Raw genomic sequence first — 17,521 nt, forward strand, 5'->3', positions numbered from 1 at the left:
GAGCCTGGCGTGACGTTGGGCCACGGGTGCGGGCGGGCCGATGGAGCCGTTTCTGCAGCGTGCTGAGGGCTGGGCAGGGACGGGTGCCCCCCATGGGCAGGGCCAGCCCTCCCTGTGGCCGGAGCCCCCTCCTGCAGCCGTGTCCCCAGGGCCTCCTCACGGCGCTGTCCCCAGGGTGCCCATGTCAACGTCGTCATAGCCCGTGTCCCCGCGGGGCTGCGCCGCGGCGTCCCCGCCGTGGGGAGCGGGGGGCTCCTCCGGCACGGCCGCAGCATCGTCGTAGCCATCCGGGGGGCCGTGCCCGGGCTGGGCCGGGGGGGCTGCGCCAGGCGAGGAGGGGCCGGGGCTGAGGACGCAGCCTCAAGGGCCGTGTGCCCTCACCTCCCCAGCACCACTGCTCTGTCATAGCCCCTCTCCTCTGACCCTTGTGCCTTTGTGTCCCTGCTCAGTGCCCTTTCCCCTACCTGGGGCCTCTCCGGGGCTGAGCTCCTCGTCATTGCCATCCCAGCTGTCATCCTGTGGCTTCATGCCTGAGCCCTTGGACAGGGAACCTGCAGTGGAGACTGTGGTGTTGGGTGCTCGGCCTGGGATGGGGACAGCCCCAGGCCCTGGGGACAACCGTGCTCCCACCTGTGTGGCTGGGCACCTCCTGGTACTCGGGCATCAGGCTGTAATCCAGCTCCTCGTACACGGCCTCAGTGCCGACACCCGTGGCTTTCACGGGGTCTGTAAGGAAGTACACGCTGCAACGGCATGCCCCACTGTTCCCCACAGCCCCATGGAGACTCCGAAAGGGGCACCAGGGGAACCCCCAAGGCAGTGCCCACCTCGGCGTTGCAGCCGTGCGCGGTGTGCCTGCACAGCCAGGGCTGCCAGGGCCAGGCCCAGCAACGTCCCCAGGAGCACGCACAGGACCGTGGGCACCGGCACGCTCCCCGACACTGCTGTGAGTGGGGCAACGCTGCTGCTGCTGGCACCTGCAGGGATGGCGAGGGGCAGCGTGAGGCCGGGATCCGCACGGCAGCAGGGGCAGGGGGCAGGGGGCAGGGGGCAGGGGGCAGTGGGCACGGGCAGAGCCAGCTGGGCAAGCACCCCCGTGCCGGCAGCTGCTACCTGCAGTGCTGGTGGCCCCGCTCGTGTCCTCGGTGTCCTCGTCACAGGCGATGTGGGCGACCCCCTCGGGGCCGCAGGACTGCAGGTGCCAGGGCGCCGAGGGGCAGCGCCAGAGCGAGGGGGCCCCCTCCTGGCATCGCACCCAGCCCAGCCAGGCGGGGACCGAGCCCTGTGCGCGGACGGCCGCCAGCCTCCCCCCGGTGCCACAGCCCAGCTGGCGACAGACAACGGCAGCTGTGGCGGGGCTGGTGTCGTTGGCGCACACGCGGCCCCACGTCCCCTCGCGCAGCACCTCCAGGTGCCCGCTGCAGCTGCTGCTGCCCCCCGCCAGACGCAGCAGCCCTGCAACAACAGGGGACGGGGGGGTCGCGGCACCGTTGGGACAGGTGGGGCAGCGCGCACCCCACGGGCAGCGGGGCCTGCTCCCCACCCAGCTCAGGGATCACAGTGCTCACCTGAGCACACGGCACCGGCACCGCCGCCCCGGCGGCAGCCGCGCCGTGCCGGGGCTGGGCAGGCCCAGAGAGCCGCCTCCGTCCCCGAGCAGCCCCCGGCACCCGGCCACAGCGTCCCCACGCCGGGCCCGAAGCGCTCCGAGCCGGGCGCCTCCAGGGCCCGCCCGCAGCCCAGCTGGCGGCACACGACGTCGGCATCTGGCAGGTCCCAGGCGTCCTGGCAGACGGTGCCCCACGTGCCCTCGCTGTACACCTCCACCCTGCTGGCGCAGCGCCCGGGGCCGCCCGCCAGCCTCAGCCGCCGGCTGCCTGCACGGGAGGGCCAGGATGGGGCTGGGGGCGCCCGCTGGGCACCCGCGGCCCTTCCCGGCGCACTCACCTGAGCAGGCGACGGCCGCCTCTGGGGGGCTGTGGCCGGGCGCTGCGGCAGGCCCCGAGGCGTTGCACTGCGCCAGGAGCTCCTCGGTGCCAGCACAGCGCAGCTCCTGCAGCTCCACGGGGCCCGAGCTGGCGGCCGGCACAGCGTAGACCTTCTCTGGCACACCGCAGCCCAGCTGCCGGCACGCCACGGAGGCAGCTCGGTCATCCCCCGGCCCCGCAGCCACGCGGGCCCAGGCCCCGGGGCTCGTGGCCACCTCCAGCCGCCCGTCGCACCGGCTCTCCCCGTCCAGCAGCCGCAGGGGCTCAGCGGCGCCTGCAAGAGCCCGGCCGTGCCGTGGGGACGGGCGCTGCTCCCCGCCTGCCACGGGTCCCCGCGGCCCCTGCACCCACCTGAGCAGTTGACGGCGGCGGCATGGCCAGGGGGGCAGGCGGGCTCCCCCAGCAGCGCCACGGGGCACTCGCCCGGGTGCCGCTCGCTCCCGCTGCAGCTCAGGGCATCGCGCCGCAGCGGCCCCGTCGCCGTGCCCGTCCCGAAATGGCCTCCTGGGGGCAGGGAGGCGGCGGGGCCGCAGCCCAGGTGGCGGCACAGGACGTGGGCGTCGCGCAGGTCCCAGGCGCTGGCACACAGCGCTCCCCATGTCCCCTGCGCCTCCACCTCCACCCGCCCGGCGCAGCCCGAGCCGCCATCCGCCAAACGGAAACCGGTGTAGGCTGCGGCGCAGAGAGGGCGCTGGGGGGATGGCAGGGCAGGGACCCCCCGGGGCACCCCGCGCTGCAAGGGGCTGCCCCGGCCCCCCGGACAGCGGCCCCAGCACTTACGTGAGCAGACGATAGCAGCGGGGCCAGCACAGGCCTGGCCGTGGGTCGGCCGCCGGGCGCAGCTGGCCAGGAGTGGCTCGCTGCCGTTGCACTCAAAGGCGCCGTCCCAGAGCGGCCCCGTTGCTGCCCCAAAATGGCCGGCAGCGGGGACGGCCACTGCCGTGCCGCAGCCCAGCTCCCTGCACACCACCTGGGCGGCCTTGAGGTCCACGTGGCCGTGGCAGACGGTGGCCCAGGCCCGGCCCTGCCGCACCTCCAGCCGCCCCGAGCAGGCGCCGTCCCCTCCGGCCAGACGGGAGAACCCTGCCGCGAGAGGAGGGCTCCTGGGGGGATGCGGACGAGGGGGCTCCCTGCAGCACCGCATGTCCCCAGCACTCACCTTGGCACACCACAGCAGTATCGTAGTTATGTGGGCTCTCATAGGGTCCCCAGCCCAAAATGTTACAGTTCCATAAGGCTTTCTCATGTCCGTTACAGTCGACAAGAGCAAAGCTCAGAGGACCGTCAGCTCGGCCAAAGTGAGAGCTGTGGTAGGCGCCAGCAGCTGAGCCGCAGCCCATCTGCTGGCACACTACCTCAGCGTCCTCCATGTCCCAGGCATCGTCTGCCACCGTGCCCCAGCGTCCCCGCAGCTTCACCTCCACTCTCCCCTCACACGGTCCCCTGCCAGCCACCAGCCGCAGCTCCAGCGCCTCTGTACAGGGCCGCAAGCCTCAGATTTTTCCAGGGGGGTCCCAGCACAGCATCCCCAGCACCACCACCGCGACTCACCTGTGCAGGTCACCCCCACGTCCCGATCATGGTCACAGAAGTGTTTGCCCCAGCCATAATGGGGGCAGTCCTGCAAGGTGGCCTCAGAGCCACGGCAGAAGAAGGGGTGCAGCCAGATGCGTCCCTTGCCCTGCCCAAATGGGGCGTACGGGGACGCCCGGGCCACTGCTCCACAGCCCAGCTGCCGGCACACCACGCCGGCGCCCCGGTGGTCCCAGTCGAAGTCGTAGCTGCAGACGGAGCCCCACTCGCCCTCGTGCTTCACCTCCACGCGGCCGGCGCAGCGCCCGCCACCATCCACCAGCCGCAGCTCCCCGCTGCCTGCAGGCAACCCCAGGGACCTTGCTGAGCCCGGGGGATGCCTGCCCCACGGCTGCTCCCTGCCCCACGGCTTGCCCACGGCCAGCCCCTGCCCCACGGCCAGCCCCACCACTCACCCCCGCAGAGCTGCACGCAGAGGAGCAGCCCCAGTGCCCTGGCAGGCACCATCCTGCCCCCAGTGCCAGACGCAGCCCCGCGCCGGGGAGGGGGATATATAGGCAGCCCCCGCTGGCAGGAGCCAATGGGGGCGGCGGAGGCACCTTGTGAGCCGCTATCAGGAGGGTTATCTGCTGCCTGCCGGGGCCCAGCCTCCAATAACCTGCTCCGTGCCCAAATATGAGACTCGGCTCCGCTTCTGGCGTCACGCACCCCCCCGCCTCCCTGCTGGGGCTCAGCACCCAAATGTCCCCGAGGGGAACCAGCCTGCCTGGCTCCTGTGTCCCCCTGAGCTGGGGTTGGGGCTGTGCCCGAGGAGAGCAGGTCCCCATGGGGACAGGGTTATCCCCAGCATGGGGTCCTCCCTCATATCATGGCCTCCCTCAGCACCCCAGTACTCAGCCTTTGTCAGGGGGGTCCTTGACCCACCTGGAAGAACCCCGAGGGTCACCAGGGAGAATCAGGTCCCTGTGCTGGCCTCCAGACGTACAGGAGGGACATCTCCAGCCCCTGCAGAGGCTCGTGGCACAGGCACAGGGGTGGCAGATTCCCCCTCCCAGAGACCCAGCACCGGCATCGACTGCACACAGCTGCTGGGGAGCTGCGCTAATGGCACAGGGGCTCAGAGCTGAGAACAAGCCCATGGTATCCGCATGGCATCTGCCAAGGGGCTGCGGCTCCTGGGTTCCTCTGAAAGCCCCGGGCCGGGCTTCAGCCCGCAGGACCTTGCCGTGCCGGCAAGCTGGGCGCCCAACCCCAAAAGCCCCGATGGGAAGGTCAGCCCCACAAGCAGAGTGGGAAGCAGACACCCCAGCCTGGGGACCAGGCCCAAAGGATGTCCTCGGGGTGCCAGAGCAGAGCTGCTCTCCCCCCCAGCTCCTCCAGCTTCTCGCTTTCTGCCCTAGGCAGCTCCAGCCCCAGGCAGCCAGGGCAGGCCGATAGGACAGGCTGTGGCGTGCAGGTGCAGGGGTGGGCCCAAGTAGAACTGCCTGACCCCACTCCACACAACACCAGCCCTTTCATATCATCTGGGTTTTTGTTTTGTTTTATGTCTGTTTATTTTCTCAGTTCTCTGCACCATCCCACTTGGGCAGGGCAGGGGAGCCACTGAAGGGCTCTGTGGTACTCAGCTGCTGCTGGGTTAAACGACAGCAACCTGTGCCAACTCAAGCAGCTGTGCTGGAAATTACCAATCACAACCATCATCTGAGAAAAGGAAGAAGCAAAACCCAGAAAGAAACAGCTCACTACTGCCTTTGTAACCACTACCTATCTTGAGGCCTAGCAGGCTCCTGTCCAGTTCTGGAAGGACAAGGACGGGCGACTGCTGTTGCCTCTTTTGCTGGGACAGGTTTTGCTTTCAGAAGCTACTCGCAGTGCACTAATGAGAAAGGCAGAGCTGTGAGGAGCATTTTTGAAGGCTGCTTTCCGCATTAGGGCATATGATCTGATAGGCAGGGTGCTTCCCCAGAGTGAAGTCAGTGCTTCAACTGATTAACTGCAGCTATTTGATGTTGCTTGTACCTGCTGTCGCTGGGGCAGGGACTCCTGTTTTCTCTTACTGACTCCTATGCAGAAGCCTGCAATGCTCCAGCAGCAGCAAAGCGACCATCCTAAAGGCAGCAGCTCATGAATGTTACAAGCTGCCAGCCTTTGCCTCCAGGCCCTGGTTGCGTGTGCGCCCTGCTCTGGGTGCTGGGGAGAATGAAAGAGTGGCTTGGGTTGGAGGGGATGTTAAAGATCATCTAACTCCAACCCCCTGCCATAGGCAGGGATGCCACCCACTATGTCAGGTTGGCCAAGGCCCCCTGCAGCGTTACATTGAACACCTCCAGGAATGGGGTATCCTCAGCTTCTCCTGGCAACCTGTTCCAGTGCCTCACTACCCTTACAGGGAAGAAGTTCCTCCTGATGGCTAACCTAAATCTATCCGCTTTTAGTTTAAAACCATTCCCACTTGTTCCAGACATTTCCTATCTGAGTAAAGAGTCCTTTTCCATCCATTTTATAAGACCCCTTTAAAAATACCAAAAGGCCACAAGAAGGTCTGCCCGGAGCCTTCTCTTCTCCAGGCTGAACAGCCCCAGCTCTCTCAGCCTTTCTTAATGGGAGAGCTGCTCCAGCCCTCTGATCACCTTTGCAGCCCTCCCCTGGACTCGCGACAACAGGTCTGCATCTTTCTTGTGCTGGGGGCCGTGATCCAGGACGCAGGACTCCCGGTGGGTCCTCACAAGGGCAGAACAGAGGGGGACAATCACCTCCCTTGCCCTGCTGGTCACTCTGCTGTTGATGCAGCCCCGTATGCAGGCGGCCTTCTGGCCTTCAAGTGTGCACTGCTGGCTCATGTCGAGCCTTTCTTCCACCAGAACCCCCAATCCTTCTCTGCAGGGCTGCTCTCAATGAGTCCTGCTCCCAGTGTGTACCCCTGTTTGGGATTGCCCCAACCCAGGTGCAGCACCTTGGACTTGTTGGACCCTGATGTGGTTCATGCGGGCTCACTTCTTCACCCTGTCCATGTCCTTTTGGATGGCATCTCTTCCTTCTTCGGTATCAACTGCACCACTGAGCTCAGTGTCATCTGCAAACTTGGTGAGGGTGCACTCAGACCCATCCTCGAAGTCACTAGTGAAGGTATTGAAAAGCACCAGTCCCAAGACAGACCCTTGTGGAACACCACTCACTCCAGCACCACTCAGGCCAGCACCAGCACTCACGCCTCTGCACACACACCTGGGTCTGCAACCACCATCAACCATCCAGTCAGCGGCTGGATGTCCTGGTGGAGACCAGTGACGGGTGGCGTTCCTTAGGGGTCACTGCTGGCACTGACGCTGTTTAATACATTGTTGGTGACACGGGCAGTGCAATTGAGTGCAACCTCAGCGACTTTGCAGCTGACACCAAGCTGTGTGGTGCGGTCAAAACGCTGGAAATGCAACCCCAAGTCCCTCGGCTTGTCTGCAGAGGAGAGTGTGAGAATTAAAATTGTGTTCTTGCAGTTCAACATTTCACTAACCCTGCATATTCCAAAGTGATTGTGCAAGCATAAGGGGTGGGGGGGGGAGAGAGGAGGAGGTAAGTTGATCATATAACGGGACAGTGGGAGGTCTCAGAAGAACAAGGGTTAGCAAAATTAAAAAAAAAAAAAAAAAATTAAAAAAAAAAGGCCCCTCTATACACAAGAGTAAAAGAATAAAATGGGGAAAATGAGAAACTAAAGGTTGGTCAAATAAAGATTGTACACATATTGTATAGTAATAAGCGCCGAGTAGCTTGTTAACCTTTTCCTCACTCAACCAGTGAGGAAAAGGGAGGAATGAAGTGTTGGGTAGTGGGGGATACAAGTTTACGATACACTTCTGCTGCGTGTTCCCACATGCAGGATGCCCACCACTGCAACTGTGAATAAATATGCTTCTTCCCTGAGATCCTTGCCTGAGCCTGTGTGATTGGCTGTAGATTGCTGTTCTCAAGAGGTTCTCCAGCCCTTTCATCATCCTCGTGGCCATGCCCTGCACTTGTTCTAACAGGTCCACGTCCTTCTTGTAGTAGAATCATAGAATCATAGAATATCCTGAGTTGGAAGGGACCCTTAAGGATCATCAAGTCCAACTCTTGACACCGCACAGGTCTACCCAAAAGTTCAGACCATGTGACTAAGTGCACAGTCCAATCTCAAATTCAGACAGGCTCGGTGCAGTGACCACTTCCCTGGGGAGCCTGTTCCAGTGTGCAACCACCCTCTCTGTGAAGAACCCCCTCCTGACGTCAAGCCTAAATTTCCCCTGCCTCAGCTTAACCTCGTTCCCACGGGTCCTGTCACTGGTGTTAATGGAGAAAAGGTCTCCTGCCTCTCGACACCCCCTTACGAGGAAGTTGTAGACTGTGATGAGGTCTTTCCTCAGCCTCCTCTTCTCCAGGCTGAACAGGCCCAGTGACCTCAGCCGTTCTTCGTACATCTTCCCCTCCAGGCCTTTCACCATCTTCGTAGCCCTCCTCTGGACACTCTCCAACAGTTTCATGTCCTTTTTATACTGTGGTGCCCAGAACTGCACACAGTGCTCGAGGTGAGGCCGCACCAGCGCAGAGTAGAGCGGGACAATCACCTCCCTTGACCTACTAGCGATGCCGTGCTTGATGCACCCCAGGACACGATTGGCCCTCCTGGCTGCCAGGGCACACTGCTGGCTCATATTCAACTTGCGGTCTACCACGACCCCCAGATCCCTCTCTTCTAGGCTGCTCTCCAGCGTCTCATCGCTCAGTCTGTACGTGCAGCCAGGGTTTCCCCGTCCCAGGTGCAGGACCCGGCACTTGCTCTTATTGAACTTCATGCGGTTGGTGATCGCCCAGCTCTCCAACCTATCCAGATCCCTCTGCAAGGCCTTTCCACCGTCATTTGAGTCCACAACTCCTCCAAGTTTGGTGTCATCAGCAAACTTGTTCAAAATACCTTCTATTCCTACATCCAGATCGTTTATAAAAATATTGAAAAGTACCGGCCCTAAAATGGAGCCTTGAGGGACCCCACTGGTGACCGCCTGCCAGCCTGATGCAGCCCCATTTACCATAACCCTTTGGGCCCTGCCCGTTAGCCAATTGCTCACCCATCATATGATGTTTTTATTTAACTGTATGGTGGACATTTTGTCCAGTAGGATCGTATGGGAAACTGTGTCAAAAGCCTTGCTGAAGTCCAAAAAAATCACATCAGCTGGTTTCCCTTGGTCCACCATACGGGTGATCTTATCATAAAAGGAAATCAGGTTAGTTAGGCAGGACCTACCCTTCACAAACCCATGCTGGCTGGGACCAAGGACTGCTTTGTCCCCCAGGTGCGCCTCAATAAGTTCGAGAACCAACTTCTCCATGATTTTACCAGGCACTGACGTGAGACTGACAGGCCTGTAATTGCTAGGGTCTTCTTTCTGACCCTTCTTGAAAATCGGCACAACATTTGCCAGCTTCCAGTCTACTGGGAAGCTGGCAAAGTAGGGGCCTGAGAGCTGAACGCAGTACTCAAGGTGTGGCCTCACCACGGCCGAGTACAGGGGGACAATCACTTCCCTCGCCCTGCTGGCCACACCACTTCTGATCATAGCCTGGATGCTGTTGGCCCTCTTGGCCACCTGAGCATACCGCTGGCTCCTGTTCAGCTGCCTGCCGACCAATCCCCCCAGCTCCCTTCCCTCCAGGCAGCTTTCCAGCCACTCTGCCCCCAGCCTGCAGCCTTGCACGGGGTTGTTGTGCCCCACATGCAGGACGCGGCACTTGGCCTTGTTGAACCTCGTCCAGTTGGCCTCGGCCCATCGCTCCAGCCTGTCCAGGTCCCTCTGCAGAGCCTTCCTGCCCTCAGGCACATCAACACTCCTGCCCACCTTGGTGTCCTCTGCCAGCTTGTTGAGGGTGAATGAGATCCCCTCGTCTGATCATTGGGGATTACAGAGAACTGGACCCAGCACTGAGCCCTGGGGACACACCACTTGTGACCAACTGGATGTAGCTCGATTCACCATGACTCTCTGGGCCTGGACTCCAGACAGTTTTAAACCCAACGAAGCATACTCCCATCCAAGCCTTGAGCAGCCATGTTCTTCAGGTGAATGCTTCAGAAACGGTGTAAAAAGCCTAAATGAAGTCTAGGTGGACAACATCTACAGCGTTTCCCTCATCCACTGAGCGTGTCACCTTGTCATAGAAAGAGACCAGGTTGGTGAAGCAGGAGCTGCCTTTGCTAAACCAATGCTGACTGGGCCTGATCACCTGGGTCTCCTGTAAGTGTTATGTGATTGTACTCAAGGTAAGTTGCTCCATGAGCTTACCTGGCACCAGGGTCAGACTGACGGGCCTGTAGTTGCCCGGATCCTCCTTCCAGCCCCTCTTGAAGATGGGCGTCACATTTGCAAGTTGCCAGTCAACTGGGATTCTATGATTCTTGTTGAGCGTTTCCACCAGCTCCCTCAGTACCCTTGGGTGGATCCCATCTGGCACCATAGACTTGCATATAGGTAAGTATACCTGAGCCTTTTCCTCATCTCTTGTCAGTTTGTTTTTCCCCCACATCCAGTCAGGGCCGGAGATTCTTTCTCATCCTCCTTTTGTTGCTAGAGTATTTGGAGAAGCATTTTCTACTGTTCTTGGGAGCACAAGCCTGACTAGGTTTCAGCTGGCCTTTGGCCCTTCTTTTCTCCCTGCATAGGCTCACGACATCTTTGGATGTTGTACCTGAGTGGCCTGCCCCTTCTTCCAAAGGTCATAAATTTTTAAACTTTTTTTTTAACTTTTTTTTTTTTTTCTTTTTTTCTCCCCTGAGCTCAAGACACAACTCTCTGTTCAGTTGGGCAGATCCTCTTCCCCGCTGTCTTGTCTTTCGGCAGACGGGGACAGCCTGCTCCTGCACCTTTAGGATTCCCTTCCTTTCCATCCTTCCTTTCCCTTCAGCACTGCCTCCCAAGGGACTCTGCCAACCAGTCACCAGAACAGGCCAAAGTCTGCCCTCCAGAAGTCCAAGGTGGCAGTTCTGCTAACCCCCCTCCTTACTTGTCCCAGAAACAAAAATTCTGAATTCCTAGGGCCAAGATATGATCTCCAGGTGGGGGAGCACTCCCCACTCTGCTCCTGGGGCTGACCTCCCCACCACAGCTTTTGGGGCTGGGCGCCCAGCTTGCCGGCACAGCAAGGTCCTGCAGGCTGAAGCCCGGCCTGGGGCTTTCAGAGCAGCCCAGGAGCCGCAGCCCCTTGGCAGAGCCCGGCGCTGCAGCCGTAGCCCCAGCAGTCACCAGTTCCCAGCGAGACCTGCTGCCACGCGCTCCTCCTGCAGCGGGGCTGTGCCAGAAGGGCAATGCCAGGCGCCTGCGCACCTGGCACACACTTCCTCCTGCCCCAGCATCGGGCTGCACACAGGGACACGGGCAGGAAGGGCTGGGCCCCTGCTGCTGGCCCCTTCTACAGCTGGGGGCTTCTGCGCTGGCCCCACAGCAGCGAGACCCCCCAGCACCAAGCTACGTTCTGTGGGTAGCCCTGTGCCTGCTGCTAGGGTCAGGCTGCCTCCTCCTCCTCCTCCCACTTTAGGGCTCCTTCTTTCTGTCCCCGGGTCCAGAGGCACATGTGGCCTCTTTGGGGTCTTTCTGGGTGATGCCCAGGCCACAAGCTGTCCCTGGTGTCGGACAGGAACCTGTGTATGTGACACATTTCCTTCATGGACAGTGCTGCAGCTTGGTGCCCTGAGGCTGAAGCCTCAGCTCTGAGCCCGTTGGCAGCATCCCCGCTGCTGCTCAAAGCCACGATGCTATCGGCAGCAGCGCAGGTGCCCCAGCAGCTGCGTGCAGTTAAAGCCGCCGCCGGGTCTCTGGGAGGGGGAATCTGCCCCCTTTGTGCCCTGTGCCACCAGCCTCTGCAGGGGCTGGAGATGTCCCTTCTGCACATCTTGAGGCCAGCACAGGGACCTGATTCTGCTCAGTGACCCCCGGGGTTCTTCCAGGTGGGTCAAGGACCCCCGACACAGGCTGAGTACTGGGGTGCTGAGGGAGGCCATGATATGAGGGAGGACCCCATGCTGGGGATAACCCTGTCCCCATGGGGACCTGCTCTCAGGCACAGTCCCAACCGCAGCTCAGGGGGATACAGGAGACAGGCAGGCTGGCTCCCTTCGGGGACATTTGGGTGCTGAGCCCCAGCAGGGAGGCGGGGGGGTGCGTGACGCCAGAAGCGGAGCCGAGTCTCATATTTGGGCACGGAGCAGGTTATTGGAGGCTGGGCCCCGGCAGGCAGCAGATAACCCTCCTGATAGCGGCTCACAAGGTGCCTCCGCCGCCCCCATTGGCTCCTGCCAGCGGGGGCTGCCTATATATCCCCCTCCCCGGCGCGGGGCTGCGTCTGGCACTGGGGGCAGGATGGTGCCTGCCAGGGCACTGGGGCTGCTCCTCTGCGTGCAGCTCTGCGGGGGTGAGTGGTGGGGCTGGCCGTGGGGCAGGGGCTGGCCGTGGGCAAGCCGTGGGGCAGGGAGCAGCCGTGGGGCAGGCATCCCCCGGGCTCAGCAAGGTCCCTGGGGTTGCCTGCAGGCAGCGGGGAGCTGCGGCTGGTGGATGGTGGCGGGCGCTGCGCCGGCCGCGTGGAGGTGAAGCACGAGGGCGAGTGGGGCTCCGTCTGCAGCTACGACTTCGACTGGGACCACCGGGGCGCCGGCGTGGTGTGCCGGCAGCTGGGCTGTGGCGCGGTGGCCCGGGCATCCCCGTACGCCCCGTTTGGGCAGGGCAAGGGACGCATCTGGCTGCACCCCTTCTTCTGCCGTGGCTCTGAGGCCACCTTGCAGGACTGCCCCCATTATGGCTGGGGCAAACACTTCTGTGACCATGATCGGGACGTGGGGGTGACCTGCACAGGTGAGTCGCGGTGGTGGTGCTGGGGATGCTGTGCTGGGACCCCCCTGGAAAAATCTGAGGCTTGCGGCCCTGTACAGAGGCGCTGGAGCTGCGGCTGGTGGCTGGCAGGGGACCGTGTGAGGGGAGAGTGGAGGTGAAGCTGCGGGGACGCTGGGGCACGGTGGCAGATGATGCCTGGGACATGGAGGACGCTGAGGTAGTGTGCCAGCAGATGGGCTGCGGCTCGGCTGCTGACATCTACAAAGGGTCTAATTTTGGCCAAGCTGATGGCCCCCTCAGTTTGGCGCTTGTTGACTGTGATGGGACTGAGAAGGCCCTCTGGGACTGCAAGATTCAAGGCTGGGGACCCTATGATGGCCCTCATGAATACGACAGCGCTGTGGTGTGCCAAGGTGAGTGCTGGGGACATGCGGTGCTGCAGGGAGCCCCCTCGTCCGCATCCCCCCAGGAGCCCTCCTCTCGTGGCAGGGTTCTCCCGTCTGGCCGGAGGGGACGGCGCCTGCTCGGGGCGGCTGGAGGTGCGGCAGGGCCGGGCCTGGGCCACCGTCTGCCACGGCCACGTGGACCTCAAGGCCGCCCAGGTGGTGTGCAGGGAGCTGGGCTGCGGCACGGCAGTGGCCGTCCCCGCTGCCGGCCATTTTGGGGCAGCAACGGGGCCGCTCTGGGACGGCGCCTTTGAGTGCAACGGCAGCGAGCCACTCCTGGCCAGCTGCGCCCGGCGGCCGACCCACGGCCAGGCCTGTGCTGGCCCCGCTGCTATCGTCTGCTCACGTAAGTGCTGGGGCCGCTGTCCGGGGGGCCGGGGCAGCCCCTTGCAGCGCGGGGTGCCCCGGGGGGTCCCTGCCCTGCCATCCCCCCAGCGCCCTCTCTGCGCCGCAGCCTACACCGGTTTCCGTTTGGCGGATGGCGGCTCGGGCTGCGCCGGGCGGGTGGAGGTGGAGGCGCAGGGGACATGGGGAGCGCTGTGTGCCAGCGCCTGGGACCTGCGCGACGCCCACGTCCTGTGCCGCCACCTGGGCTGCGGCCCCGCCGCCTCCCTGCCCCCAGGAGGCCATTTCGGGACGGGCACGGCGACGGGGCCGCTGCGGCGCGATGCCCTGAGCTGCAGCGGGAGCGAGCGGCACCCGGGCGAGTGCCCCGTGGCGCTGCTGGGGGAGCCCGCCTGCCCCCCTGGCCATGCCGCCGCCGTCAACTGCTCAGGTGGGTGCAGGGGCCGCGGGGACCCGTGGCAGGCGGGGAGCAGCGCCCGTCCCCACGGCACGGCCGGGCTCTTGCAGGCGCCGCTGAGCCCCTGCGGCTGCTGGACGGGGAGAGCCGGTGCGACGGGCGGCTGGAGGTGGCCACGAGCCCCGGGGCCTGGGCCCGCGTGGCTGCGGGGCCGGGGGACGACCGAGCTGCCTCCGTGGCGTGCCGGCAGCTGGGCTGCGGTGTGCCAGAGAAGGTCTACGCTGTGCCGGCCGCCAGCTCGGGCCCCGTGGAGCTGGAGGAGCTGCGCTGTGCTGGCACTGAGGAGCTCCTGGCGCAGTGCAACGCCTCGGGGCCTGCCGCAGCGCCCGGCCACAGCCCCCCAGAGGCGGCCGTCGCCTGCTCAGGTGAGTGCGCCGGGAAGGGCCGCGGGTGCCCAGCGGGCGCCCCCAGCCCCATCCTGGCCCTCCCGTGCAGGCAGCCGGCGGCTGAGGCTGGCGGGCGGCCCCGGGCGCTGCGCCGGCAGGGTGGAGGTGTACAGCGAGGGCACGTGGGGCACCGTCTGCCAGGACGCCTGGGACCTGCCAGATGCCGACGTCGTGTGCCGCCAGCTGGGCTGCGGGCGGGCCCTGGAGGCGCCCGGCTCGGAGCGCTTCGGGCCCGGCGTGGGGACGCTGTGGCCGGGTGCCGGGGGCTGCTCGGGGACGGAGGCGGCTCTCTGGGCCTGCCCAGCCCCGGCACGGCGCGGCTGCCGCCGGGGCGGCGGTGCCGGTGCCGTGTGCTCAGGTGAGCACTGTGATCCCTGAGCTGGGTGGGGAGCAGGCCCCGCTGCCCGTGGGGTGCGCGCTGCCCCACCTGTCCCAACGGTGCCGCGACCCCCCCCGTCCCCTGTTGTTGCAGGGCTGCTGCGTCTGGCGGGGGGCAGCAGCAGCTGCAGCGGGCACCTGGAGGTGCTGCGCGAGGGGACGTGGGGCCGCGTGTGCGCCAACGACACCAGCCCCGCCACAGCTGCCGTTGTCTGCCGCCAGCTGGGCTGTGGCACCGGGGGGAGGCTGGCGGCCGTCCCCGCACAGGGCTCGGTCCCCGCCTGGCTGGGCTGGGTGCGATGCCAGGAGGGGGCCCCCTCGCTCTGGCGCTGCCCCTCGGCGCCCTGGCACCTGCAGTCCTGCGGCCCCGAGGGGGTCGCCCACATCGCCTGTGACGAGGACACCGAGGACACGAGCGGGGCCACCAGCACTGCAGGTAGCAGCTGCCGGCACGGGGGTGCTTGCCCAGCTGGCTCTGCCCGTGCCCACTGCCCCCTGCCCCCTGCCCCCTGCCCCCTGCCCCCTGCCCCTGCTGCCGTGCGGATCCCGGCCTCACGCTGCAGGTGCCATCCCTGCAGGTGCCAGCAGCAGCAGCGTTGCCCCACTCACAGCAGTGTCGGGGAGCGTGCCGGTGCCCACGGTCCTGTGCGTGCTCCTGGGGACGTTGCTGGGCCTGGCCCTGGCAGCCCTGGCTGTGCAGGCACACTGCGCACGGCTGCAACGCCGAGGTGGGCACTGCCTTGGGGGTTCCCCTGGTGCCCCTTTCGAAGTCTCCATGGGGCTGTGGGGAACAGTGGGGCATGCCGTTGCAGCGTGTACTTCCTTACAGACCCCGTGAAAGCCACGGGTGTCGGCACTGAGGCCGTGTACGAGGAGCTGGATTACAGCCTGATGCCCGAGTACCAGGAGGTGCCCAGCCACACAGGTGGGAGCACGGTTGTCCCCAGGGCCTGGGGCTGTCCCCATCCCAGGCCGAGCACCCAACACCACAGTCTCCACTGCAGGTTCCCTGTCCAAGGGCTCAGGCATGAAGCCACAGGATGACAGCTGGGATGGCAATGACGAGGAGCTCAGCCCCGGAGAGGCCCCAGGTAGGGGAAAGGGCACTGAGCAGGGACACAAAGGCACAAGGGTCAGAGGAGAGGGGCTATGACGGAGCAGTGGTGCTGGGGAGGTGAGGGCACACGGCCCTTGAGGCTGCGTCCTCAGCCCCGGCCCCTCCTCGCCTGGCGCAGCCTCCCCGGCCCAGCCCGGGCACGGCCCCCCGGATGGCTACGACGATGCTGCGGCCGTGCCGGAGGAGCCCCCCGCTCCCCACGGCGGGGACGCCCCAGCGCAGCCCCGCGGGGACACGGGCTATGACGACGTTGACATGGGCACCCTGGGGACAGCGCCGTGAGGAGGCCCTGGGGACACGGCTGCAGGAGGGGGCTCCGGCCACAGGGAGGGCTGGCCCTGCCCATGGGGGGCACCCGTCCCTGCCCAGCCCTCACCACGCTGCAGAAACGGCTCCATCGGCCCGCCCGCACCCGTGGCCCAACGTCACGCCAGGCTCCTTGTGAAGTTTTTCAGCATGGCCTTTCCCTGCGCAGCGCTCTTTCCAATTAAAGCCCCCAAATGCTTGGAACCTCGCTCCCAGCACCGTTCTGTCTTTCCCTCTCCTGGGTCCATCTTCCATCCCTCAGGGCCATGGGGCAGAGCTGGGCCTGCAGGCACATCCCCATGGCTCTGGGCACGCAGGAAGGATTGGGAAGAGCCCAGGGCCCAGTTCTGGGGCCTTCCTTTGGCCCCAGAGCTGCACGCTCTCCCTGCCAGGAGAACAGGATGAGGGAAGGGCACAGCACGTCCCAGGGACGCCTCCTCTGCCCCAGTACTCCCAGCACCACCTGTCCTGGTGCGAGGGGATATTGTGCACCGTCAGCAAGCTGGCAGAGGACATCAAGGTGGGCAGGAGCATTGATGTGCCTTATGGAAGGAAGGCTCTGCAGAGGGACCTGGACAGGCTGGAGCGATGGGCCGAGGCCAACTGGACGAGGTTCAACAAGGCCAAGTGCCGCATCCTGCACGTGGGGCACAACAACCCTGTGCAAGGCTGCAGGCTGGGGGCAGAGTGGCTGGAAAGCTGCCTGGAGGGAAGGGAGCTGGGGGGATTGGTCGGCAGGCGGCTGAACAGGAGCCAGCGGTGTGCTCAGGTGGCCAAGAGGGCCAACAGAGTCCGGGCTAGTGTCAGAAGTGGTGTGGCCAGCAGGGCGAGGGAAGTGATTGTCCCCCTGTACTCGGCCCTGGTGAGGCCACTACTTGAGTACCGTGTTCAACTCCAAGGCACCTCCTACAAGAACAACATGGACCTGTTAGAACAGAATGTTGTCATTAGTGCTCTGCGAGTAGTTTCTGAAAGCAAAACCTGTCCCAGAGGCAACAGCAGTCGCCTGTCCTTGTCCTTCCTGGACCAGACAGGAGCCTGCTAAACCTCAAGATAGGTGGTGGTTACAAAGGCAGTAGTGAGCTGTTTCTTTCTGGGTTTTGCTTCTTCCTTTTCTCAGATGATGGTTGTGATTGGTAATTTCCAGCACAGCTGCTTGAGTTGGCACAGGTTGCTGTCGTTTAACCCAGCAGCAGCTGAGTACCACAGAGCCCTTCAGTGGCTCCCCTCCCCTGCCACAGTGGGATGGGGCAGACAACTGAGGAAGAACAAACAAACAAACAATAGGTTAAAGGCATGGGTTACTGTCATGAGACAGTTAAATAGGACACAAAGTGATGGGAAAATAATAATGAAGATAGCAGTAAATAAATAAGTATATAGATTTGAAACAGGTGGTGCACAGTGCAAAGAGCCCTGCGCAGGGCTCTTTCCAATTAAAGCCCCCGAGTGTTTGGGACCTCGCTCCCAGCACCATTCTGTGTCTCTCTCTCTCACGTTTCCATCTTCTGTCCCTCAAGTCCATGGGGCAGAGCCGGGCCCACAGTCACATCCCCATGGCTCTGGGCATGCAGTAAGGATGTGGAAGAGCCCAGGGCCCAGCCCCAGGGCCTTCCTTTGGCCCCAGGGCTGCACGTTCTCCCCACCAGGAGAACAGGCTGAGCGAAGGGCACAGAACATCCCAGGGATTTCTTCTCCCCCTGTATCCAT

General features: G+C 63.8%; 2 protein-coding genes across 2 annotated transcripts; one reads left to right on the forward strand and one right to left on the reverse strand.

Moving 5' to 3' along the window:
- Window positions 1–156: 156 nt before the first annotated feature.
- On the reverse strand, window positions 157–4,028 carry LOC311210188 (antigen WC1.1-like; the record flags this gene model as incomplete). The annotated part of the gene is made up of 12 exons (XM_084287978.1): window positions 157–320; window positions 465–584; window positions 631–726; window positions 828–977; window positions 1,114–1,455; window positions 1,569–1,873; window positions 1,944–2,262; window positions 2,340–2,660; window positions 2,769–3,071; window positions 3,148–3,462; window positions 3,540–3,856; window positions 3,973–4,028. The coding sequence occupies 12 exons, from the start codon at window positions 4,026–4,028 to the stop codon at window positions 157–159; spliced, it is 2,808 nt and encodes a 935-aa protein (XP_084144104.1).
- Window positions 4,029–11,908: 7,880 nt separating this feature from the next.
- Window positions 11,909–17,388, forward strand: LOC311210189 (antigen WC1.1-like; the record flags this gene model as incomplete). Its single annotated transcript, XM_084287979.1, has 14 exons — window positions 11,909–11,964; window positions 12,081–12,397; window positions 12,475–12,789; window positions 12,866–13,168; window positions 13,277–13,597; window positions 13,675–13,993; window positions 14,064–14,368; window positions 14,483–14,824; window positions 14,967–15,116; window positions 15,218–15,313; window positions 15,360–15,479; window positions 15,624–15,783; window positions 16,184–16,454; window positions 17,332–17,388. The coding sequence occupies 14 exons, from the start codon at window positions 11,909–11,911 to the stop codon at window positions 17,386–17,388; spliced, it is 3,132 nt and encodes a 1,043-aa protein (XP_084144105.1).
- Window positions 17,389–17,521: the final 133 nt, after the last annotated feature.

The sequence above is a fragment of the Netta rufina genome (genome assembly GCF_964035555.1).
Source record: "Netta rufina genome assembly, chromosome: 5".
In the NCBI taxonomy this organism is placed as follows: Eukaryota; Metazoa; Chordata; class Aves; order Anseriformes; family Anatidae; genus Netta; species Netta rufina.